The 27,629-nt window shown below is 39.1% G+C and overlaps 1 protein-coding gene across 1 annotated transcript; it reads right to left on the bottom strand.

Moving 5' to 3' along the window:
- Window positions 1-615: 615 nt before the first annotated feature.
- Window positions 616-27,599, bottom strand: LOC108707846 (serine-rich adhesin for platelets). The gene is made up of 26 exons (XM_041581508.1): window positions 27,464-27,599; window positions 24,534-24,848; window positions 24,201-24,458; window positions 23,310-23,419; window positions 22,997-23,216; window positions 22,479-22,616; window positions 20,319-22,115; window positions 19,986-20,243; window positions 19,717-19,826; window positions 19,404-19,623; window positions 18,876-19,013; window positions 16,944-18,638; window positions 16,610-16,864; window positions 16,124-16,236; window positions 14,860-15,079; window positions 14,489-14,626; window positions 13,282-13,419; window positions 12,308-12,388; window positions 10,687-10,799; window positions 9,607-9,796; window positions 7,952-8,089; window positions 7,461-7,598; window positions 5,405-5,485; window positions 4,240-4,352; window positions 2,906-3,095; window positions 616-1,005 (listed from the first exon to the last, which is right to left on the bottom strand). The coding sequence occupies exons 1-26, from the start codon at window positions 27,504-27,506 to the stop codon at window positions 800-802; spliced, it is 7,416 nt and encodes a 2,471-aa protein (XP_041437442.1). The 5' UTR covers window positions 27,507-27,599; the 3' UTR covers window positions 616-799.
- Between the last annotated feature and the right edge of the window lie 30 nt (window positions 27,600-27,629).

Genomic DNA, 27,629 nt, shown 5'->3' on the forward strand with positions numbered 1-27,629 from the left:
AAAAAATTGATGCCCAATGACTTCAATGCATTTCACGAATTTTTCACAGTTTTGCAATTTTTTCAGAGAAGCGAAGCAGGACTGATACGCTCAACACTACATATGGATATTCTAAATCTACCCAAGCGCTGAAGGAGAACATGAGTTATTGAACCATATGTAAGTGCATGCTAAAGCTTAAAAGTATGGCTAGTGAGCTACTTTTTCTGCAGATAGTAATCATCCAATGTTGACTTGTGTGTATACACCTCCATAGGGATTAATAATCCCTATTTTATCTCTGTCCTAAACCTCCTTGGCCTTCTTCATCTTTGCATGTAAAACAATTGTGGTGATTTCAACAAGAGTTAATTTGCATACGGGGCTACTTTTTGGGTAGGACATTGCAACAGGGGCCCCTTGATGGGAATAGTATGCCTGTTTGGTATTACTTTGATATTACTTTTCATAATTCCCTCTGAGGCTTTGTCTGGGGAGAGCGATGGAGTTTTAAGGCCGCAAACTGAATGTCCCTGCTTTATGTCTTCCCCATGGCGGCCAGATATCTTTCATTAACAAGGACTCCACTGGGCCCTATCCTGATAACTTTGATCATTGCCAAACAATCTCCAGAGCTGTGAGTAACATTTTATTTGTCTGTAATACATTCACGGCGTATAGAGTGCAGAGCAAAAATTAGCATATTAAAAAAAATATAGAAAAAAATGATAAAATTATTATATCGGATTGAGTATAATTCAAAATAGTGATACAGAAATAAATACATTTAGGCAGGGGTAGAAGGAGAATCCCTTATAAATTAGTGAGTGGAGTATCTCTGGATAATGTCGCTACTGTTAACGCTGGGTTTGTACCTGCCGAATCTGTGCCTGGAGTGATAACATACTAAGCCAATCACCGCAGCCAAGAGCACAGCGACTCCCAAAAACACACCAATGACAATAATGGCTGTTCTCCAGCCGTAGTATGGGTCTGAACTGCTTGATGCATCAGTATTTAGAATCACTGTAAAGGAAAGAGAGACAATTAAATAAGTATATACTTCAGTGGATAAAATGTACAAGAGGGAGACGTCGGGATTTATGTAGAGTCATGAGCAAAACTGGCCCCAAAATCAGTTACCCACAGCAACCAAACTGGAGCTTCTCTTAGGTGATTATTTCATGACATATTAATGGTTTATATTAATAAATCACATCATATCTAGTAAAGGTATAGGATCTGTTATCCAGAAACCCATTATCCAGAAAGATCTGCATTACAGAATGCCAATCTCCCATAGACTTTGTTTTATCCAAATAATCTAAATTTTTAAAAATGATTTCCTTTTTCACTGTAATAATAAAATAGTATATTGTACTTGATCCAAACTTAGATATAATTAATCTTTATTGGAAGCAAAACCAGCCTATTGGCTTTATTAGGGAGGTTATTTACTAAACCCCAAATGCAAAAATCACGGAAAATTTATTAAACCCTGAGGATGGAAAGTTCGAATCTGAAAATTCGGCATCTCAGACCTGTCGAGGTTTCATATAAGTCAATGGGAGAAGTCCCAATGATTTTTTGATGTGCGCTGGGTTTCATGCAATACCCCGTAGTTTTCAGAGTTTTCGGGTGAAAATTCCGAAAAAAAGATTGAAAATCAGATGAAAAAATCTGAAAAAATTGTGAAAATCCGATTTTTTTCTGCAAAGCAAATTTTCGGGAAAATGTAATAATTAATAAGCGTAAAAAACCCGAGCGGATTTGATCGGAGTTTGTAGCAGAAAATATTGAGATAAATTCGGATTTTGATAAATAACCCCCTAGATGTTTACAAGATTTTCTAGTAGACTAGCGGCGGACACAGATGAGAAGATTTGGGGAGATTAGTCGTCTTCGTGAGGAAACTTCAGGCGACTTCGGAAAATGAAGTGCTCTGAGTGCGACTAATCTCCCATAACTGCCTTCCCGCCGGCCAGAATCTAAATCGCCGGCGGGAAGGCAGTTCAGGGAGATTAGTCACCCGAAGAAGAGGCGATTTGTCGCTAGGCGACTAATCTCCCACAATCTCCATGTGTGTCTCTGCCCTTAAGATATGAAGATCTAAATTATGGAAAGATCTGTTATCTGGAAAACCCCTGGTTCAGAGTATTCTGGATAACAGGTCCCACACCTGTATAAGGCTCCCTTTGGTCTCAGTTTTCCAGGGACAGGATTAATTTCAGGACCTCGGGAAAACTTCACCCTGCTGATTAGTAGCCAAGGTGATATCTTGTCTCTTCTGCCCAGCCCAGACGACCCATGACAACCCAAACTGCCCTTATAGTGTAAGGACATTGTGAAGCTAGGTGGGATTGGGGCTTTCAGAAATTAAATTAAAAATCAAAGTTGCACTCTTAGGAGCATATTTATTAAGGTTCAAGTTGTGTTTTCCATGAAAATTCGAGTTTTCAAGGTTTTTTTTGGTCAAAACTTTTTTGGGTTTTATTAAGGTTCAAGTTGTGTTTTCCACGGAAATTCTAGTTTTTGAAACATTTTTGGGTTAAAAAAAAACTGGAATTTTTCAAGTTTTTTTTAAACAAAACAAACAACATTTTACATTATGTTAATAGCCTGCATGATGTTCGAGTTTTTTTCTGAGGGTTTTGCCCGAAAACTTTAATGATTTGAGCGATTTAAGGATTGAGCAGAATTTAATTTTTTTCCATTCATGTTTTTCTTAAATAATACCATTTGTGTGTGAGTTTATTCGAGTTCATTCGAGGTATAAAAAAAACTCTTAACGTTCGAACTCTGATAAATAACCGCCTTAATATTGCATGCATTCTAAAATGGAAGAACAGTGGATTGTGTTTGGGGGCTGAAGAAGATTAAGTTAAAATAGATAATCCCAACCTTAATATCAATATGTAGAACTTACCCATATTAGTAATGTTACTGGATATCAAGAGCTTCACTACATCGGTGAGAGCAGCCTGGATCGTGTTGGTATCAAGAGTGGACGACTGAGTTGTGGATATAAAGTAGGCGATGACACTTCCAGGTCTGAAGCCAACCACGGTGATATTGAAGGTGCTGTCACTTAGCTTCACTCTCATGGCACTTACCACCTGCAAAATGGTAAACACTCATATACTCAGGGAACATACATATTTAATTATTACCCTATCCATCCTCTCTTCAACTTTCCAATGTAAAGCTTTCTGATCTGGGGGGATGTACAGTAGCAGACTGGGTTGCAGTTGACATATATATTGTTAGCATTATTTTATATAACTTTTTTGGTGCAAACCTGGTATCCTTATTTAAGGGATCCTGTCATCGGAAAACATGTTTTTTTCAAAACGCATCAGTTAATAGTGCTACTCCAGCAGAATTCTGCACTGAAATCCATTTCTCAAAAGAGCAAACAGATTTTTTTATATTCAATTTTGAAATCTGACATGGGGCTAGACATTTTGTCAATTTCCCAGCTGCCCCAAGTCATGTGACTTGTGCCTGCACTTTAGGAGAGAAATTCTGGCAGGCTGTCAATGTAACTGAATGTGTCTCAGTGAGACATGGGTTTTTACTATTGAGTGTTGTTCTTAGATCTACCAGGCAGCTGTTATCTTGTGTTAGGGAGCTGCTATCTGGTTACCTTCCCATTCTTCTTTTGTTTGACTACTGGGGGGGAAAAGGGAGGGGGTGATATCACTCCAACTTGCAGTACAGCAGTAAAGAGCGATTGAAGTTTATCAGAGCACAAGTCACATGACTTGGGGCTGCTGGGAAATTGACAATATGTCTAGCCCCATGTCAGATTTCAAAATTGAATATAAAAAATTCTGTTTGCTCTTTTGAGAAATGGAGTTCAGTGCAGAATTCTGCTGGAGCAGCACTATTAACTGATCTGTTTTTTTAAAAAAAAAAAAATTTCCCTTGACAGTATCCCTTTAAGGTGACTTATTATATCACCTGAAACCTTTGCCACCTTCAGTCACCCAAATGTAAAGAGGTGGGTAGCCACTCCCCTATACATTCAATACAGCGGTCATCTTTATCCAAAGGTGAAAATAGTGTTCACCAAAGTTTTCTAGAGAAAAACATTCAGTGCTCTCTATTTATCAGGGTGGACTCTGTTTTCTCCCTTTGATAAATATATCCCTAAAATCCTAAACAAGTCAAAAGAGATCAGGTTCAGTTCAGCTCTGGTGAATGGCGGTGAACTTTATAAATATACATATCTGGCATAACAGAATTTGATTTCCTTACACTCCCTGTGAACTGAGCTGCTCTGCTGGCGTAGGCGGCGCTGGATTGGTTGTACAGGTCTGTAGTAAAGGTCCAGTCATTGAACTTTATCGCGGAAGGAATGACTTTTTTATCTGAAAAAGAGAACATTTGGTTTAAGTCATAAGAAAAAATCTTTTTATTAAGTAACCATGCAATTAAACGATTGCTCACTGTTCAATGTTAAGACAATATTAATAGCATTATATAATGTTGGGCTTGTTCCATTTATTTTTAATGGCATTTTGTTATTGTGTTTATTATTATTACTACATATTGTGCAGGGCTTTACAGAGATTATACATCATTCCCAACGGTCTCTGCCCCACAGGAGCTTACAATCTAAGGTCCCTATTATGTTCACATACATTAGGGGCAGCTTTATCAGGAGCCAATTAACCTGTCTGTATGTTTCTAGTTGAATTTAAATATGAAAAGCAAATAGTGATGGGCGAATTTTTCCTGTTTCGCCGAAAAATTAGCGAATTCTGCCAAACTCAAATTTTCACGCCCGGGCCAATTTTGGTGCCCACGTTGGCATCAATTTTGACACTTGTGTCGATTTTGATACCGGCGTTAAAGTCACTAGGCATCCGAATAGTGTTGACGTGCAAAGGTTTTGACACAAGCAAATTTTCCGACGCACCTCAACATTTTTATGGGAGTTTCACAAATTTATTCGCAGGCCACGAAACGCAGAAATTCGAGGCAAATTTGAGCCTGTCAAATTTATTCGCCTGTCACTAAAAGTAAACACTAAGGCGGTTATGTGTGACCAAAACTCGAAAAATTCAATTTTTCTTGACTATAAAATTTGATTTTTTTTTGTGAAAAAAAACCCCTCAAATTTTTCGGGATTTATTATACCCAGAAGATGGAAAAATTTTGAATCTGATAATCCAGAATCTCAGACCTGCTGAGGTTGTATATAAGTCAATGGGAGAAGTTCCGAAGATACAGTATCCTGATCTGCACTGGGTTTTGTGCAAAAATCCGAAGAGTTTTTGGGCAGAAAATCTGAATAATTTGCACGATTCTAAATGATTTTCATGAGTTTTTTTTGAGTTTTTTGATAATTAACCCCATAATAATACATAAAATAAATAATAGTTTGCCTCAAGATACACATAATTATACACATACTCACTTGCACATATGGTGTCTTTGGAGTCGAGGCAAGTGCTATTGCTGGAGCACAGTGTGGTGCTGTTAAAGCATACTGCTGCGTCTGCAAGACAGATATTACAGGTTTACTGAGGAACAGATAATAACTGCATTGCTTTGCTAAGATATTGCATGGATATTTAAAGATGCAGTCATCACAATGCACAGTATCCAGAATTATTGTGATAAGTATATTGTGTCTTAAAGTCTGCTCATTGATTAGGTATTGCTGCACTGTTTCCTTTGTTGCTTTTAGTTCTGGACTTAGAAGAACATTTGGGCAGCTCTATTCATTCCTCAGGTTGCCGTAACATTTTACTGAGACTCTTACAGAGGGACATATTTAGATAAAGTTTGCCACAAATGGCCAAATATTTCCTGCCGACTGTAGCGACTGTTGAAAGAGTTGAAAGAGAGGAAACTTTGGGCAATTTAGTGATAAGTTGGGCATACCACCAGCAATTTCAGTGATTGGCAATGGAGAGGCATTTTCGGGAGATTTGTCACCGGCAGCCTTGCATAAAAGATTGCAACAAATCTTCCCATGGGCTGCTACCCTAATGACTTAGGGGAGGGTATTGTAAGTAATGTATTAGTGTTTGCAGATGACACAAAACTATGCAGCCCAATTAATTCCATCCAGGATGTGGCACTTGCAACAGGATCTTGACAAACTGGCAATCTGGGAGGCAAAGTGTCAAATGAGATTCAATGTTGATAAATGTAAAGTCCTGCACCTGGGATGTAAAAATATCCACCCTTAATGGGACTGCGCTTGGCAAACCAGTAATGGAAAAGGACTTTGGAGTCCTTGTAGATAATAAACTTGGCTGTAGCAAGCAATGCCAGTCAGCAGTTTCAAGGGCAAACAAGGTCTTGAGCTGAATTAAAAGGGGCATTGATTTACAGGAGGAGGGGGTCATTCTTCCACGGTACAGAGTGCTCATAAAGCCCCATCTAGAATATACCATACAGTTTTGATCTCCATCACTAAAAGGGGACATTATTGAATCAGAGAGGGTACAGAGAAGGGCAACTAAGCTGGTAAAAGGTAAGGAAAATCTCAGCTTTGAGGAAGAGATTGGTCAAGTTGGGGCTCTGGAGAAGAGGCGCTTAAGAGGGATATGATAACTATGTATAAATATATAAGGGGATCATATAATCATCTCTCTAATGCTTTGTTTATTGAAGTTATCATTCCTCCAGGTCATGGTATATCTATAGACGTGATTCAAATCAACTGGACTTGCTGTGTTTTTTCTTGAAGACGTTTCACCAGTCATCCAACTGGCTTTCTCAATTCAGAATAACTTGTACATAGGATTTTAAATTCACTTTATATCTTCTGGAATGTTTTTCTGAATTGAGAAAGCCAGTTGGATGACTGGTGAAATGTCTTCAAGAAAAAACACAGCAAGTCCAGTTGATTTGACTCACTTCTATAGATATCTCCAATGCTTTATTTACCAGTAGGTCTTTCCAGCTGACAAAAGAGCACCCATTCCGATTAGAAGAAAGGAGGTTTGGGCTAATATTCGGAAGAGGGTTTGTTACAGTGAGAGCTGTGAAGATGTGGAATTGTCTCCCTGAATCAGTGGTACAGGCTGATACATTAGATAGGTATAAGAAGGGGTTGGATGGTGTTTAGCAAGTGAGCGAATACAGGGATATGGAAGATAGCTCATAGTACAAGTTGATCCAGGGACTGGTCCCATTGCCATCTTGGTTTCATGAAGGAATTTTTCCCCCTCTGAGGCAAATTGGAGAGGATTCAGAAGTGTTTTTTTGCCTTCCTCTGGATCAACTAGCAATTAGGCAGGTTAAATACAGTCTTAAAAGGTTCAACTTGATGGACGTGTGTAATTTACTATTCTACAATGTTACTATGTATATTTGATATTCATCCAAGAGCAAAAATAATTGGTTGGATGTGTCTGAAATTTCTAATATTCATCACTCTTAATGATAGCCTGGAAGTCTCCTCTTGGCTAGTTGCATGGATATATCTAATATCTTAATGTCATGGCCTATTTACTCACCTATACATTGTTTCCCAGGATTTGAAGAGTTTCCATCTTGTATGCCAGGGTAGCACTGGCACTGAAAACTTCCTATGGTGTTGGTGCAGGAGGCAAGATTTGAGCAAGGGCTGGTACTGGCAGCACACTCATCTATATCTGTAAATGGCAAGTGATAAATAAATAAATAAAGGCCATGGTCACAAAGAGGTTGCACTTTAGAAGACCATTGTCTTGTAAGTTAACATTATTTGGCAAGCTGAAGGTTTTTACAAAAATGTTAAAATATAAATGTATATGCTTCAACCACCAGCATACTCCAACGCAAATGAGCTACTGCTAAAGTGAATGTGACCTAAAAAAAATTCTTAGGACTAGAATATTATTACTGATGACATGTAGATAGTAACCCTATAAAGTAAGAGGACCATGTTAGGTGTCTAGTGCTCCACAAGTACAAAAAATAATTTGATTTTAAATAACACGCTCTTTTGTTAATCATTTTCTCTTACCTATGCAGTTTCTTCCAGGAAGACTTGGATTGGTATCATTAAACCCTGATTTGCACTGGCAGGAGACTGTTCCATTGAGGAATGTGCAGGTGGAATTTACAGAACATGGATTTACTGAAGGATCACAAGCATTTTGGACTGTAGGGAGAGAATATGATTCTTAGAACTGGTAAGCAAAAGTCAGAAATGCACTAACCTCTGTTGATATTTTGAATATAATAAAAATACAAAGCTCTCAACTGTCCTTGTGTATTCAAGACATAACTGGGGACAGCAATTGTCTCAGTGTAAAGCAGTTAGGGTATTGGGAAGAATGTAAACCAGTTAAAATTGGTGGGACAAGGGCAGAGTAATGGCGTCACGTAATGGGCCAGATTCAATTCAGTGAGAAAAACTCATGGACGAGATTCAATTCGGGGAGAAAAAACTTTTCCCCTAATTCAGTTTCAGTTTTTTCCAATAGACTCCAATAGAGTTTTCACATGTTATTCCTTGAGATAAGTTTTTCTGAATTGAATTGCATCTCAAATTGAATCTCATCCAGGACTTTCACCCGATAAACCTTTTTCTCATGTAATTGAATCTGGCCCAATAAATGAAAATGATCAAACTGGAATTGTTGGGAAATAAATTATTAAGATGGCAGAGTGACTCTTATCAGTGTCTGGGTTTGATTTTTTAAACAAGAATTTCATTCTTTTCAGACTCAAAAAGATAGCTGCCAACTGCCCTTTGGTGACAAAAAGCCCACCATCTCATGTTTTATCTTAAAAATTCCCAACCAAACTCCCATGCCCGATTTTATCTTATTTATTAATAAAAAAAATCCATTGGATTGCGGAAAACTTGGTACATTTTTTTTCCCTGAATTGCTTTTAAATTTTTCGAGCTTTTGCCCAAACCCCTCCCCAAAATGTCAGATTTTTGGGCTAAACTCAGAGCGGACCACAAAAACTTCAAATTGAGGTAGGTGCCTCTCACTTTGATTTATACAGGACCTCAACAAGTCCGAGATAGTGGATTTTTGGATTTGGGATTTTTGCAGCATCGTGGAATAATAAATCTTGGAAAGTTTTTTTTTTTTTACTAAGAAATACTTTCGAAAACTCAAATGTTTCCCTCTGAAAATTTGAGTTTTCTAGTGAAAAAAACCCTAAACTTTTTGAGATTTCACAACTAAACCTTTAATAAATAACCCCCTTTAATGTTACAATCACTTTGTAACAGAAGAAAGACCATTGGATTGGGGAGCCGCCTAAAAGAAGATTAGGTGGACATACAGTATGGAGTAAATGCTTTTTGCAGTTCCTAGCTGTACCTAAAACCTTCCCAACAGCCATATAAAGTGAGATTTAGAGGGAGCACTTATTTGTCGTCCCTTTTCTATTTCTGGAACTGTAATAATGGTGACTGGTCATTTTTTAATGTATCCTTGTTATTTAGCCATGAGGTCCTTGCGCAACCAACCTGGAGTTGACCCAAAAACATTGGAGTCACTGCCGAAGGCAAACGAATTTCCCTTTAGGAATGTGTGAACTAACATCATAGAAGAACCCAACACAGGCTTTGTCTACTCTCTACCCTCAAAAGAAACCCCCTATATTCCCCTTGAAGCAGTCACATCGCTCATAGTAAATATGATGTGTACAACTTACACAGGTTTGTAATATTACTGGATATCAGGGCCTTTGTTACATTGGTGAGATTGGCCTGCATTGCGTTTGTATCGAGAGTGGTCAAATTAGTTGTACACATAAAGTAGGCGATGACACTTCCAGGTCTGAAGCCAACCACGGTGATATTGAAGGTGCTGTCACTTAGCGCCACTCTCATCGCACTTACCACCTGCAGAATGAGAAACACTCATGTACCCAAGGTTCATACAAGGATAACACATATTATTTATTTCTTATTTATGATATAAAGAGGTGTTTATATACTCCAAACTTGCACAAATAATTGTTTCTATACAGCCTCTCATTACTCCCATTCCTGTTCATCCTTCAAAACAACTGTTTTGTACCTATGGTCAGTAGATCTAGACATCAGGTTACTCAATTGCAAATGGCACTGTTTAAAATGACACTAAGGACTATGGAACATGACAGTTAGAATATCTGCCACCCACAGCAGATGGCTTAGCACCAGTGATGAGTGAAATGGCTTCGCATTCAAATTTGCAAAAACGTGGAGAAAATCATGAATTGGCAAAAAAAGTAAATTCTAGCAAAACATAACTCATGACCAAATTCTAGGCAGATTTGCAAAAATGTTCCCCATTCATGAAAATGCAAATTCTGCCAGTAATCTGCATTAGACAACAAAATTCACTCATCCCTGACTTAGGTGGGATGTGGTTCAGGTCACAATTATTTCCAAAAATGTTTATTGCCTTTAATACACGTGCAGAGCAGCACACAATGCTTCCCTTTTCATACCAATAGGAATCAAGTTTTTGGGCAGTAATGGAACTAGGTGGGGGCGGGCCCATCCCCGCCCCCACCCTCGTCTGTGTAATTTTCTCTGCGGCTGCAGCCGACTCCAGCCGGCTGCGGGGGTGCGGGCCCTGGCCCGGTTGCACACCCTGCTCCCCCGGTAGTTACGCCCCTGTTTTTGGGGCTAGCCCCACTCCTAAATATTCAATCCAATATGTATAACCACAATAATAAAGTATAAATATAATCCCATGTATTGAATTTGAGTTCTATTGAACTACGGATGTATTATTTACTCACACTCCCTGTGAACTGTGCTGATGTATTGGCATAGCTGGCACTGGAGCGGTTGTACAGGTCTGTAGTAAATGTCCAACTGTTGAACTTTATCGCGGAAGGAATGACTTTTTTATCTGAAAGAGAAAATCTTGTTTGAGCCATTGTTTTAACAAAAGAGCCATGATAGTAAGCAAATGTGTCTTATATTCAGATTGCTCTAATTAGACATTACTGATATTAAGGGGGCATATTTATCAAGGGTTGAATTTCGAATTGAAAAAACTTCGAAATTCGAATTCAAAAAGACCAACCGAAATCGTATTCGATCGAATAGGTCCATATTCGATCGTATAGGTCCATATTCGATCGTATTCGAATCGAATGAATAACGCATTCGATCGAATTTGATTCAAAGTTGATAAAGGGTATTGAACCCGAAACATGTTGTGTTTACCACTGCCTGGAATAAAAAGTTGTTTGCAGTAACACTGCTGGAGTTCCTCTTCCTTCTCCTATACTTGGAACATTAGTCCCTACCCCAGTGGAGCTTACAATCACAGGTCCCTATCACATGATTAAGGATCTTTATGGAATATGGAACATGAATTCAGAAGATTTGGTTCAGGGTTTGGCCAAGATTTGGATTCTGTCAAATAGGGGAACTATTGTGACAATGAAAATTTAATATAAGCTTCCTCATACTGAAATAAGAAACTTTCTAAATACAATATATTAAAAATTGAATAAATTAAAAATTCTGTACTGTTTCTAAAATAATCAAGTTTATCTTCACTATCCCTCTCTCAGCATCTGTTTATCTTCATTCTGTCTTCATGCAGGAGTCGGGGTGTCAGATTTTCTATGATAGTTAGATCCAATATATTTTATAGGGGCTGTTCCCTTTCCTAGAAGATGTGTTAAAGCTAACTCAAATAACCGACTCCAGCACAAACAAAATCTAACAAAATAATTGACATTGGCATAAATTTTGCATGTAGAGAGACAGGATTTCTGGTAATTTTAGTGAGTGAGCTCTAATACATCTTTTAGGCAAAAGGAGCCCCCCTAAAAGATATATTGGATTAATTCAAAATCAGACTCCCAATTCCTGCATGAAGACAGAATGAAGAGAAGCAGATGATGTGAGGGGTTTAGTGAAGAGTATTTCAAAAATAATTCAGAATTTGTAATTGATTGTATTTTGAAAACTTCCTATATGAGAATGATGAAGCTTACATACAATTTTCATTTTCACGATAGGTCCCCTTTATGGTTAAGATTCAGTTTAACCGAACACATTTAACTCCAAGGTTCCGCAGTATCAATTGTAGGATTTATTGGTGCTTGGCATTACCATACAGAGGTACAAGGAGCATACTTGCATTTAATAGCGCCAATAAGTGCAACAATAGCGTCTGATCACTCTTGATGCTGTGTTTATAAATGATCCCTTTAAATTTCATAGTAATGCAATCTTCATATGTAAGTTAAATTAGAATTTACAAATAAAGGTTTGGATTTGGCCAAATCTTTTTGAGGAGGATTCAGTATGCGATTGAACCCAAAATATATGCATTAGGCGCTAATAATAAAACAAGATATAATATTTTGCCTTAAAGTACACCTCTTTATAAATACTCACTTGTACAAATGGTGTCTCTGGTGTCGAGGCAGGTGGTGTTCTGGGAGCAGACTGTGGAGCTGTTAAAGCATGACGTTGGGTCTGCAAATTAAATATTAAAGGTTTAATGACAAACAGACCAATGCAGGATTTACACAGGCTTTGAGGACATTTAAGCTCTACTGAACAGCAATAACTGCATTCTTATTCTTAAGACATTGCGTTGCTATTTAAAGAACCAGCCATCGCGATACACATTATTCATAGTTTAGGTGATTCGACCATTGTGTTTGAAAGGTCAGTCATAGATAATGTATCAGACAATAGGTTCACTATTTCCTTTGTGACTTTTTTGTTCTGGACTCTAGGTGGCTTTAACATTTTTTGTAAAGAGACATATATATATATCTGAAGTTGGCCATAAATGAGCTGATATTTCCTGTTGGCTCAGCCACTGTTGAACAGTTGTGCATGCATAAAGCTATAGATACATTCCTCTCCAACCTGGTCTACACCGACTCCCTTATTCAATCACTGGCCCAGGGACCAAATTATTAGATAATACTTATTTGGCCCACCACTTGAATGGCCAAGTCAGGCAAAGGATTCAGATGAAAAGCTCTTCTCGCACTCCCTGGCCTTCGTGTTGACTGCCCGGTGCACGGTGACGGGGGGGTCGGCACCCTCCAACATCAAATGGGTAAGAAATCACTGGCACTCAAAGGGCAGGTGCAAGCAGGGACAAGCCCTTGCGTTTAGTCACAGAAAAAGCAATGTTTCAGGGTCAGACCCACGGTCCCCAAAGGGGTCTGACCCAAAACGTTGCTTTTTCTGTGAATAAACGCATGGGCTTGTCCCTGCTTGCACCTGCCCTTTGAGTGCCAGTGATTTCTTACCCAAGTCAGGCAAAGACCTTGAGCAGATCTTCCAGTACATTTTATCTGCAAACTAGGAATGTTAGTCTCCTTTCTTTGTATTAAGGCATTTGTACTCACCAATACATTGTTGGCCAGGCTTTGAAGAGTTTCCATCTAGTATCCCAGGCAAACACTGGCACTGATAACTTCCTATGGTGTTGGTGCAGAAGGTTAGAGCTGGGCAAGGGCTGGGACTGGCGGCACACTCATCTATATCTGCAAATAGAATGCAAAAATTAGGGATCTATAGCTTCGCGTCTGACTACTGTCAATCCCTGCACTGGCTTCCGCTACCTTTCAGAATCAAATTCAAATTAATGACACTGACTTTCAAAGCACTTCATAACTCTGCCCCACCCTACATCTCTGAACTCATCTCTATATACTCACCCATCCGCTTACCACACTCCTCTACTGACCTGCTACTCAACTCTTTTCTCATTACCTCCTCACATGCTCGCATTCAAGACTTTGCAAGGGCTGCACCCCTCCTCTGGAACGCTCTCCCACGGTCTGTCCGACTTTCTCCCAACCTTTCTGCTTTCAAGAAATCTCCTAAAATGCACTTCTTTCGAGAAGCCTACCCTCACTCTGCTTAACTACCAAACGCAACACCACATACAGTACCACATTTCTCACCCACTTAATTCAATCTTGCCCACTCCCACACCTTGTGTATTACTCCCTTCCCTTTAGACTGTATGCCTATGCATAGGGCCTTCCTCACCTTTTGTACCTGTATTGATTGTGATGTTTGTAACTCCATATATTCTATGTATATAATTCATGTGATGTAGTTGTATAATCACATTTACTTTACAGTGCTACGCAATATGTTGGCGCTATATAAATACATGTTAATAATAATACAAAGACCAAGTGCTTTAATCCCTTAGAACCACCATTGTTTTTCATACTACCAAGCCAATATATACGTTTATATGCTGCCTGTGTCTACAACCAGGAGTATGCCACTACAACAATTAATAACTGGGGTAAGTAGTTCAGCATTATCAGGTAGTAGTGTTTCATGATTGCTCGCCACTGTCTCCAATCCCACTAGAACTTTTATGTGCAGCGAATGGCTTCTTCTGAGAGAAGATATTGGCATGCTTGGTGCTACACACATAGCTAGAAATTCTGAGGTTTTTTTTAATCTAGCATTTTTATATCTGATGTACAGTGGTCAAAAGAATTCCCAGCATTGACATGGAGCTAGGAACATCTCTGTATAAAGCCAAAGAAAGATGTTAGGTGTCTGGCAAATCAGTTATTTTTTTCTTACCAACACAGGTTTTTCCAGGAACACTTGGACTGGTGTCATTAAAACCAGAATTGCACTGGCAGCTGGCTACTCCAATGAGGGAAGTGCAGGTGGCATTTGCAGAACATGGATTTACTGAAGCATCACAAGCGTTTTGCACTGTAGGAGAGTAAGGGACATGCACTTAATCACCTATATTTATATTTTGCATATGTCTGGCTCTCAGTTGGAAGGGAACAGGAATGGTCTTGGCAGAAAGTGGTTGGCAGAATGCAAACCAGTATAAATGGGTAAGCCAGTGACAAAGTAGGGGCGTAACCTAATATCACAATTTTCCAGTGGGAATACATTAGCCAGATGGTATAGTATAGTAGGTATAGAACTGTCTGTACCTTTAAACGTGTAAGAGGCTGGGTCAACAGTAAAAGTAGAGCTGTTGTCGAGTGCACTTTTGAAAGACTGAGTCACGTTGGTCAGCGTCAGGTTATCCGCCGTATTTGTGGCTATGGAAAAGTCGGCGATGATGCTTCCGTTCTTAAGACTGTTCAGAAAAATGCGCATTTTCCCAGTATTAAACAAGGTCTTAGTGTCCGACGGCAAGTTATTCTTTATCTGTCAGTCACATAAAAGAGAAAGGGGCTTTAAGTCATATCCTTAAAGGAGGACTAAATCCTAACTAAAGAAGTAGCTAGAGATGTTGTACATTATGTTTTGTGCTTCTGTAGCAGCCCAAGGCAACCACAGCCCTTTAGCAGTAAAGATCTGTGTCTCCAAAGATGCCCCAGTAGCTCCCCATCTTCTTTTCTGCTGATTCACTGCACATGCTCTGTGCTGCTGTCACTTACTGAGCTTAGGGAGCCACTCACAATATACAGTACACATAGAATAGAAATGTTACAATATAAGGCTGATTAGTCATTTATACAGATAATTACTACATGGCAGCACAGAAACCAGTGCAATTAGCATCAGAATTGAATAATCAGCAAACCTGTAGCATCAGTTTATATTACAGCCAGGGAAGCTCATTTTCTGCTGGATAATTAGTGACGAGCCCTAAGCTTAGCTTCTCAACAGCCAATCAGAGCCCACTGAGCATGTGAGTGTCACAGACACTTTCCAAGATGGTGACCCCCTGTGACAAGTTTGAAGTCCTGGATCATTGCTGCTATTGACAAGCTGAAACTTTAGCCTCGTGCAATAAGTTCACTATATAAAATATGCCATTTTTAGCCATATTCATTCTTAGGGTTTTTGTATTTAATGAGTCTATTGAACCTGCATGGTGCATATTAACTCCAAGGCGATTTTCTTCTGTCTACATTAATTTAAACTGCAGGGTAAGGTTAATGTAAACTCTCATATAGTGTCTAATAGAAACAATATCACAGATCTATAGGGGTGCCCGCCAATCTTATATAGCAATAGTCTAGATGCTTCCTCAATAGTATAAAATACAAAACATATACATAGAAACATTAATAGGCCTTTGAAAAAGTTCCAAAAAATCTGTATTCTCTAAAAGACCAAATAAATTCAGTCTGCTCCCAGAAACTGGTGGGTAAAAATCAGTTTAATTGCTATACTATGAAACGGGGCCGGATTATGCCCATGTGACGGTAGCCCAGTGGCACAATGTCCGTGTCTTCTACTTACATCTGCCGTGAAGTTAGCTTCAAAATCTTTGTAAGCTTTGCTGCTTTTATTGCTCATTTCAGTAGTAAATTGAGTATTTTTTATCCGAACTTCTACAGCAAATAATTTTCCATCTGTAAGTAGAGCAGAAGAAATGATTGGGTAAGATGTATCATTTGAAGGCAATAAGAGCCCAGATTCTATTTCTCTTGAACTACCATCATTCTCACATTAGCTGCCTCTTTACTAACCCACTGCTACTCTTAAGATAAACTAATAATATGCACTACGGCATAAGGGGTCAGGTTTAAGAAATTATATTATACCACTGATTGCCCTAAGGTACCAAATATCTACTTTGCTAACAACATGAAACTGCCTCGGAGCCTCAGTGTAGGCAGAGACATCACAACTAGAGTTTAAGCTTCTCTAAATTTGTTCTTTTTTTTTCACAATTTTTCCCAAAGTTCAATTGTATTTTTTTTTTATAAACCCCAAAAACCATACCGGTGGTAACACTGCTGGTAGTATCAGCTCTGTTTGGACAAGACAGTTGCTTCACAATGATGTCATATTGATTGGAAGGAGACAGTGTGGAAAATACGACAGTGGAACCAGAAGTTGTTTTAACGTCTAGAACTGAGTTGCTCTGTGACAGCGTCACATTGAACTGAGCTCCTGCCGGTCCATTTTGACCAATAGGCACGAGCTGGATTTCATCACTGGACACTTTTAAAAGCTGAATAGATACGGTTGCTTGTGCTGGAAAGAAACATATACATTAGAACTCTATAACAAGTAGTAGGGTATTTGGGTACAATTAAATAGTATAATGACTCACCACATGCAGAATTTATTGTGGTGGTCGCTGTAGTGGAAGTGAGAGTGATTGTTGATGTGCTGGTTGTGGTCTGTGTTGAGACTGCGGTAGTAGCAGATGTTGCCGTTGAAGATGTGGGGATTGTAGTAGTTGTATTTGTAAGCTGAGTTGTATTATTCAGTGATGTAGTAGTTGTGGATAAGGGAGCAGTGGATGTATTTGTGACTGCAGTAGCTACAGTAGTTGTGTTGGATGAGGGAGTGGTAGCAGCAGATGTATTTGCTGCTGTAGTGGTGTTGCTTGGAGGTACAGTTGTAGTATTCATTGCTACAGTAGTTGTGTTAGATGAAGGAGTGGTGGAGTTTGCAGCAGTTGTATTTGCTACTGTAGTGGTGTTGCTTGGAGGTAGAGTTGTAGTATTCATTGCTAAAGTAGTTGTGTTAGATGAAGGAGTGGTGGAGTTTGCAGCAGTTGTATTTGCTACTGTAGTGGTGTTGCTTGGAGGTAGAGTTGTAGTATTCATTGCTACAGTAGTTGTGTTAGATGAAGGAGTGGTGGAGTTTGCAGCAGTTGTATTTGCTACTGTAGTGGTGTTGCTTGGAGGTAGAGTTGTAGTATTCATTGCTACAGTAGTTGTGTTAGATGAAGGAGTGGTGGCGTTTGCAGCAGTTGTATTTGCTACTGTAGTGGTGTTGCTTGGAGGTAGAGTTGTAGTATTCATTGCTACAGTAGTTGTGTTAGATGAAGGAGTGGTGGTGTTTGCAGCAGTTGTATTTGCTACTGTAGTGGTGTTGCTTGGAGGTAGAGTTGTAGTATTCATTGCTACAGTAGTTGTGTTAGATGAAGGAGTGGAGGAGTTTGCAGTAGATGTATTTGCTACTGTAGTGGTGTTGCTTGGAGGTAGAGTTGTAGTATTCATTGCTACAGTAGTTGTGTTAGATGAAGGAGTGGTGGTGTTTGCAGCAGTTGTATTTGCTACTGTAGTGGTGTTGCTTGGAGGTAGAGTTGTAGTATTCATTGCTACAGTAGTTGTGTTAGATGAAGGAGTGGTGGAGTTTGCAGCAGATGTATTTGCTACTGTAGTGGTGTTGCTTGGAGGTAGAGTTGTAGTATTCATTGCTACAGTAGTTGTGTTAGATGAAGGAGTGGTGGAGTTTGCAGTAGATGTATTTGCTACTGTAGTGGTGTTGCTTGGAGGTAGAGTTGTAGTATTCATTGCTACAGTAGTTGCGTTAGATGAAGGAGTGGTGGTGTTTGCAGCAGTTGTATTTGCTACTGTAGTGGTGTTGCTTGGAGGTAGAGTTGTAGTATTCATTGCTACAGTAGTTGTGTTAGATGAAGGAGTGGTGGCGTTTGCAGCAGATGTATTTGCTACTGTAGTGGTGTTGCTTGGAGGTAAAGTTGTAGTATTCATTGCTACAGTAGTTGCATTGGATGATGGTGTGGTAGATGTTGCAGCAGACGTATTTGTGACTACAGTGGAATTGTTGGGAGGTAGAGTTGTAGTATTCACTGGTGCAGTAGCAGCTGTTGTTGAGGGAGCAGTAGATGCTGCAGCAGTTGTTGTATTTGTGACCATAGTACATTGTTGGCCAGGGTTTGAAGGGTTTCCATCTTGTGTTCCAGGTTGGCACTGGCACTGATAACTTCCTATGGTGTTGGTGCAGTTTGCTAGACTTGAGCAAATGCTGGAATTAGCAGAACACTCATCTACATCTGCCAGTGGAAAAGCAGAAATAGATTAGGGATTAATGGTTAGAAAGAGTTTGTGCTGTAACCCTGTAACCTAGTATCTGATAAAAGGTGGAATCTGGCCCAAGACTAAGATATTTTATCTCATGACAAGGTGATAGTAACATATCTGCAGTAACCCTGTATAGTCAGTATGTAGCACTATACAATATACAAAAAAAACTTGCTTCCAAATACGACTCCTTTTCAAGACTCTCTTACCTACACAGGTTCTTCCAGGAACACTTGGACTGGTGTCATTAAACCCAGACCTACACTGGCAGATGGGTGTTCCATTGAGGGACGTACAGTTGGCATAAGCAGAACATTGAGTTACTGAAGGATCACACGGATCTTGTACTGTAGGGAGAGAGTAAAGTAAAGACAGAAAAACCTATAGGCTGAATATAATAGAGATGCATAGCTATCAACTGATCCTGAGTATTTGGCACACAATTAGGGACATGGATAGTCTGAACAGAAAGGGTTGTAGAAAGATCAGGAATGTTGTCCAGTAAAATGGGTGGAATTGGGGGTGCAGTTGAATATATAATTTTCCAATGGGTATTGTTGGAAGATACAGTATGAAGATGGAAGACTGACTACAAGAATTTGGGGCAGAAGACATAATTTCTGCCCCAATTTCTGGCTAGCAACTGCCCTGAATTATTATACTTCTCTGGTTTTCTTACAATCAAAACACATTCGGACTTCGTTATCCAATGAACCAAGTTGGTGAATTGTCTGTACCTGCTAATTTGAGGGACGTTATGTCGACAGGGTAGGCGGTGCTGTTGCTGAGTGCGGTGGAGAATGAATCTGACACGTTGCTCACCGTCACATTATCAGCTGTACTAATGGCTATGGTAAAGTCAACGATGATACTTCCATTCCTGAGACCGTTTATGTTAATGCGCATTTTCCCTGCTTTGATCAAGGCCTGCATTTCAGCCGGCAAATTACTTCTCAGCTGGAATTCACAGAAAAGAGGAAGAGATTATTGAACTGAAGAAAACTCTGCCCATGGGACTACCTTCACCCAATAGCAGTCTCTACTACTCACATCTTCAAGGAATCTAGTTTGAAAGTCTGTGTACTCCGGGCTGCTTGTATTGCTGAGAGCAGAAGTAAAATTTTGCTGTATCCTGATTGCTGCAACAAATACTTTTCCATCTGTAGGTGAACAAACAAGAGCCTGGTAGGTAACGTTTATCATTTGTAAGGAATAACATTCACGTTTTATTAAAATTGCAGTTGCATGCTTTGACTAGTCACAAAGAGTAGCACCCGTTTACTTTGATTTTTTTTAATGTAATACCAAAAGAACCATACCTGTGGTAACATTGTTGATGCTATCAGCTCTGCTTGGACAAGATAGTTGCTTCACGGCAATGCTATATTGAGTGGAAGGAAGCAGGCTGGAAAATATGACCACGGAACCTGATGTTGTTGTGCTAACATTTACAACTGAATTGCTCCGTGACAATGTCACGTTGAACTGAGCTCCATTTGGTCCATTTTGACCAATAGGCCTGAGCTGGATTTGATCATTAGACACTTGGACCAGCTGAATAGACACAGTTGCTTGTGCTGCAAATAAGAAAATATCACATTAGAACACTATGACAGTAGTATTACAACATATTAGATATGCTAGTTACTCACCGCATGCAGATAACGTTGTTGTGGTGGTTGTTGCAGTGGTTGTTGCAGTACTAGTTGTAGTTGGAACAGAAGAAGTGGTGCTTGTAGACTGAGCTGTAGTAGTCGGTGTTGTAGTAGTTGTGGCTGGGGAAGCAGTAGATGTGGCAGTGGATGAAGTAGTTGTTGGTATAGAAGAAGTGGTGCTTGTAGGCTGAGCTGTAGTAGTCAGTGTTGTAGTAGTTGTTGTGGCTGTGGAAGCAGTAGATGTTTGAACAGATGAAGTTGTTGTTGGAACAGAAGATGTGGTGCTTGTAAGCTGAGCTGTAGTGGTTGGTGTTATAGTAGTTGTGGCTGAGGAAGCAGTTGATGTTTGAGCAGAGGAAATAGTTGTTGGAACGGAAGAAGTGGTGCTTGTAGGCTGAGCTGTAGTAGCTGGTGTTGTAGTAGTTGTTGTGGCTGAGGAAGCAGTAGATGTTGGAATAGATGAAGTAGTTGTTGGAACAGAAGATGTAGTGCTTGTAGGCTGAGCTGTAGTAGTCGGTGTTGTAGTAGTTGTTGTGGCTGAGGAGGTAGTAGATGTTGTAATAGATGAAGTAGTTGTTGGAACAGAAGTAGTGGTGCTTGTAGACTGAGCTGTAGTAGTTGGAGTTGCAGTGGTTGTTGCGGCTGAGGAAGCAGTAGATGTTGGAACAGTAGAAGTGGTGCTTGTAGGCTGAGCTGTAGTAGTTGGAGTTGCAGTGGTTGTTGCGGCTGAGGAAGCAGTAGATGTTGGAACAGTAGAAGTGGTGCTTGTAGGCTGAGCTGTAGTAGTTGGAGTTGCAGTGGTTGTTGCGGCTGAGGAAGCAGTAGATGTTGGAACAGTAGAAGTGGTGCTTGTAGGCTGAGCTGTAGTAGTTGGAGTTGCAGTGGTTGTTGTGGCTGAGGAAGCAGTAGATGTTGGAACAGTAGAAGTGGTGCTAGTAGGCTGAGCTGTAGTAGTTGGAGTTGCAGTGGTTGTTGCAGCTGAGGAAGCAGTAGATGTTGGAACAGTAGAAGTGGTGCTTGTAGGCTGAGCTGTAGTAGTTGGAGTTGCAGTGGTTGTTGCGGCTGAGGAAGCAGTAGATGTTGGAACAGAAGAAGTGGTGCTTGTAGGCTGAGCTGTAGTTGTTGGAGTTGCAGTGGTTGTTGCGGCTGAAGAAGCAGTAGATGTTGGAACAGTAGAAGTGGTGCTAGTAGGCTGAGCTGTAGTAGTTGGAGTTGCAGTGGTTGTTGCAGCTGAGGAAGAAGTCGATGTTGGAACAGTAGAAGTGGTGCTTGTAGGCTGAGCTGTAGTAGTTGGAGTTGCAGTGGTTGTTGCGGCTGAGGAAGCAGTAGATGTTGGAACAGTAGAAGTGGTGCTTGTAGGCTGAGCTGTAGTAGTTGGAGTTGCAGTGGTTGTTGCGGCTGAGGAAGCAGTAGATGTTGGAACAGTAGAAGTGGTGCTTGTAGGCTGAGCTGTAGTAGTTGGAGTTGCAGTGGTTGTTGCGGCTGAGGAAGCAGTGGTTGTTGGAACAGTAGAAGTGGTGCTTGTAGGCTGAGCTGCAGTAGTTGGAGTTGCAGTGGTTGTTGGAACAGTAGAAGTGGTGCTTGTAGGCTGAGCTGTAGTAGTTGTTGTGGCTGAGGAAGCAGTAGATGCTGCAGCAGTTGTTGTATTTGTGACCATACTGCATTGTTGTCCAGGGTTTGAAGGGTTTCCATCTTGTGTTCCAGGTTGGCACTGGCACTGATAACTTCCTATGGTGTTGGTGCAAGTTGCTAGACTTGAGCAAATGCTGGAATTAGCAGAACACTCATCTACATCTGCCAGTGGAAATATGGGAATAAATTAGGGATGTATAGTTACAATGAGGTTGTGCTGGAATCCTTTAGAACCATCATTCTTAACTAACATTATATGCCAAGCTGCAATATACAGTAAATGCTTGGCAGTCACACATAGTCTTTGGCTACAACCACCAGTTCTGGCATTTGAAGGCTTTATACCATTCAAGTATCTGATAAAAAGTGGAATCTGGTCCAAAAAAATCCCACAACTGGAATATTATAACTGAAGACATATACATAGTAACACCTCTGCATAAACCCAGTATAGTCAGAGGAAGGTATGTATCTCTGTACAATTACAAAAAATACCTCTCCTTTTCAACAATCATTTTCTCTTACCTACACAGGTTTTTCCGGGAACATTTGGACTGGTGTCATTAAACCCAGACCTACACTGGCAGGTGGCTGTTCCATTGAGGGACGTACAGTTGGCATAAACAGAACACGGATTTACTGAAGGATCACATGCATTTTGCACTGTAGGGGAAGAGTAAGGCAAAGACAGAAATACATAAAAACCTGTTTATAGGCTGAATATAATAGAGATGCATAGCTATCAACTGATCCCGAGTATTCAGCACACAATTAGGGACATGGTTAGTCTTATCTGAGCGATTATGAATACTGTCCAGTAAAATGGGTGGGATTGGGGGTGCAGTCAAATATATCATAATTCTCCAATGAATATTGTTGGAAGATAGAGTATGAAGATGGAACACTGACACAAGAATATGGGGCAGAAGACAAAAATATGGCTGACAACTGCCCTGAAATGTTATTCTTTTTTGCTTTTCTTACAATCAAAAGCACATTAGGACTTCATTATCCAATGAACCAAGCTGGAGAATTGTCTGTACCTGTAAAATTGAGGGACGTTATGTCGACAGGGTAGGCGGTGCTGTTGCTGAGTGCGGTGGAGAATGAATCTGACACGTTGCTCGCCGTCACATTATCAGCTGTACTAATGGCTATGGTAAAGTCAACGATGATACTGCCGTTCCTGAGACCGTTTATGTTAATGTGAATTTTCCCCGCTTTAATCAAGGCCTGCATTTCAGCCGGCAAATTACTTATCAGCTGGAATTCACAGAAAAGAGGAAGAGATTATTGAACTGAAGCAAACTCTGCCCATGGGACTACCTTCACCCAATAGCAGTCTCTCCTACTCACATCTTCAAGGAATCTAGTTTGAAAGTCTATGTACTCTGGGCTGCTTGTATTGCTGAGAGCAGAAGTAAAATTTTGCTGTATCCTGATTGCTGCAACAATTACTTTTCCATCTGTAGGTGGACAAACAAGAGCCTGGTAGGTAACGTTTATCATTTGTAAGAAAAAAGTTCACAAAAAAAATTGCAATGTTTGCATGATTTGACTATTCACGAGGGGTTACATTTCTCCCAATTTGTATGTTGTGTCTATGAGCCTGATTAGCATGATGGTGAATTTGAACAGTGATGCATTATTCTAATACTGCACAGCAAAAGGAACTCCATTATCACCAAGTGCAGTAAAAAATAAGTGTGTAACAAGATTTGTGCATGACTAACCAAACTGGATGTTAAATGGTGTCGGAATTGGTGAATTTAGGTGCACAGAGGATCGTTAAGGTGGCCATACATGCAAAGATCAGGTCGTTAGTCAAGGTCACCAAATGAGCGTATCTCTCCCCCATATGCCCACCTTGAGGTGGGCGATATCAGGCTGATCTGATCGGATCAATCGGATCACAACGCTGAGAATAGTGGCGGTGGGACAAAAAAAACGCATCAACAAATGTAATCTTTGATTGGAGGGGATTAAAAATGGCCGATCGACATCTGGACGATTTTGGGCCAGATATTGATCTGGGGAAGCCTGTCAAAGGCCCCAAACACTGCCCAATAAGCTGCCAATAGATATCTATTAGCAGCTTATATCAGCCCGCAGACGGCCACCTTTAGCTGAAAGGACAATGATAATATTGTGATATACCTTAAAATATGGTATGTCAATGTACATTTTGAGTAGCAGCCATTAAATTAGATTTTTTTTTAATTAAATACAATACAATACGAGCCATACCTGTGGTGACATTGTTGCTGGTATCATTTCTATTCGGACAAGACAATTGCTTCACAGTGATGTTATATTGAGTGGAAGGAAGCAGGCTGGGAAAAGTGACCACAGAACCTGATGTTGTTGTGCTAAAATTTACAACTGAATTGCTCTGTGACAGTGTCACGTTGAACTGAGCTCCAGTTGGTCCATTTTGACCAATAGGCATGAGCTGGATTTGATCACTAGACACTTGGACCAGCTGAATAGACACAGATGCTTGTGCTGCAAAAAGGAAAACCACACATTAGAACACTATGACAGTAGTATTGCAACATATTACATATGCTAGTTACTCACCACATGCAGATATTGTTGTTGCAGTGGTTGTTGTAGCACTACTTGTAGTTGCAGTAGTTGTTGTGGATGAGGCTGCAGTAGATGCTGCAGCAGTTGTGCTTGTTGGGACCGTACTGCTAGTACTAGTAATTTGAGTTGTAGTAGTCAGAGTTGTGGGTGAGAGAGCAGTAGATGTTGCATTAGTGGTAGTGGTTGCAACACTAGCCATGGTGCTTGTAGATGGAGTTGTAGTGGTGAAAGCTGAGGTAATTGTGGTGGCAGGATATGAGCATATGCACACTGGTTGAGTAGTATTGCCTTGTGCCTTGCAAATATCTAGAATATAAAAAGAAGTGCAATCAGAGACTCTGTATAATGCATGGAGGCATATTTACTAAAGGATGAAAGTCAAAATTTTGAGTATTTTCACCAGAAATGAAAATTCTCCACAACATCACCAATTTACTAAAGGAGACTTGACAAATGACAAATTTTGACATATTGACTTCACATCGGTAAACATTCTATTTTCATCTTTTCTTTCCAAAACTGTGAATATTCCCCGACTAATCAAGAGCACAAGGATACATTCTGCCACGGAAAAATTTGCCACACCATAAAAGTCACTGAGACAAAATAATCATCATACGAAAATACACCAATTGACTTTAATGCATTTGGACAAAAAAGTCACTGTAAGAAAAAACGCACGTGTTAAAAAATTGACTACAATAAATTTTGTGAATTTGTCAGATTCGCTCATCAACGCTCTAGAGATATTTCCCCACTATAACAGTATGGGGAACATACACTGGTGATTTTTCTTAAACAATATATGGCAATAGAAAATTTGCCACATTCACAAGTAGTAAATATGCCTCAGTGTGTTCATGTATTCTTTACCTACACCTACACTCAAGTACTGTATATTCAAGTTACAATGATTCATGAACAGCATCATGCTCATATTTCACACGGGGATGCAGAATTATTAAAATTTGAGTATTTTTGAGCTTTGATTTCAAGTTTATTTATGAAACAATTCGAATCACAACTCAATCATGTCAAATCAAGAGAACAACTCAAATGCATCAAAAATCACATTATTCTGTTCATTTTAAAATTTGGACTGCTTAAAAATATTGAAAAATAAGCTTGAAAAATGATAATACAAACCCTCATTTACTAATATAGACGCTCATCAGTTTTATGTTGCAGAATTTTGAAATTAGATTTTTGAGGATTTTTTTCACTGATAATATCTTGAAAACTCAAATAATGTAAATAATGCCTTAATTTTCAATCCACTGACCACTCAATGTCCCCCCTTTATCATTTTTGTTAGTTTTCAATAAAATCAATGACAATATTCATGAAACAACTCGGATCATAAACTCATTCATGTAAAATCAAGAGAAGAACTCAAACGCATTAATCACACTATTCCTTAATTTTTCTAATGTTGCAGAATTTTGAAATTAGATTTTTGAGGATTTTTTTCACTGATAATATCTTGACAATTCAAATAATGTAAATAATGCCTTAATTTTCACTCCACTGACCACTCAATGTCCCTCTTTATCATTTTTGTTAGTTTCCAATAAAATCAATGACAAGTTTCATGAAACAACTCGAATCACTGACCACTCAATGTCCCTCTTTATCATTTTTGTTAGTTTCCAATAAAATCAATGACAAGATTCATGAAACAACTCGAATCACTGACCACTCAATGTCCCTCTTTATCATTTTTGTTAGTTTTCAATAAAATCAATGACAATATTCATGAAACAACTCGAATCACAAACTCATTCATCTGAAATCAAGAGAAAAACTCAAACGCATTAATCACATTATTCCTTAATTTTTCTAAATTGGGACTGTTTAAAAAAGTGGAAAATTAAGATAGCTTGAAAATTGATAACACACCTCCCCATTAAGTAATATAGAAGCTCATCAATTTTATATTGCCTAATTTTTAAATTTGAGTTTTCAAGATTTTTTGACTGATAAATATTTTCATGAAACAACTCGAATCACTGACCACTCAATGTCCCCCTTTATCATTTTTGTTCGTTTTCAATAAAATCAATGACAATATTCATTAAACAACTCGAATCACAAACTCATTCATGTGAAATCAAGAGAAAAACTCAAACACGTTACTCACATTATTCCTTAATTTTTCTAAATTGGAACTGTTTAAAAAAGTGGAAAATTAAGATAACTTGAAAATTGATAACACACCTCCCCATTTAGTAATATAGAAGCTCATCAATTTTATATTGCCTAATTTTTAAATTTGAGTTTTCAAGATTTTTTGACTGATAAACCTTGACAATTCAAATTTAAATAAGCAATTTTTGCCTCAATTTTTCTCATGCCAGCATGTTTTTTGAATGAAAATATTAATAATTGTTTTTAAGTCTAGTTGATATCATTTAAATAAATAAAGCCACTCATCTATTACATTTTTCCTGAAAATAAATAAGAAAATGTTTTTAAAACTCCATTTTGTATCATATTTTTCAAAGAACAAAACTTATAAACCAACCTATAACTGCCAGCAGTATATGGTACAAGAAGTTCATTCTGATGGTTCTTTATCTGTGTAAAACTTGTATTTATTGTGTCTACAGAGAAAAGTTCTGCTATGGCTAAAAAAAATATATATCCAAAAAGGTAGAGATGTATCAAGGCCTAAAATATTTTTGTCTTATGTGGCAGTATGAAATTAAACAAATGTACACTTCTTTCTTACTATACTTTCTTCTTCTTTTCTCCTCTTTTCTCTATTTAGCTCTGACCACTCTCGTTAGGTTTGGCCAAGGGGCATATGAAAACTGTCCATAATAATGCCTTGTACAAATGAAAATACATTGTAATGTCTGCCCATACTATAATGGCTGGAGTGCTGGAAATAAATAATCTTAAAAAAAATGTCCACTTACTGCAGAGGGCAAACAAAGGGAATAAATATATCCATCGTTCCATGGTAAGATCTGCTCCTCACACCTTCAGCAGCACCTTAAGCTCCTCTGACATGCCGTTCTGCTATCCTCCAGTTTAAAAAGCTGTGAAAATAAAAGGGAGAGGCTCCTGAGCCAATCAGCATCC

This window comes from Xenopus laevis, chromosome 2L (genome assembly GCF_017654675.1).
Source record: "Xenopus laevis strain J_2021 chromosome 2L, Xenopus_laevis_v10.1, whole genome shotgun sequence".
Lineage (NCBI taxonomy): Eukaryota > Metazoa > Chordata > Amphibia > Anura > Pipidae > Xenopus > Xenopus laevis.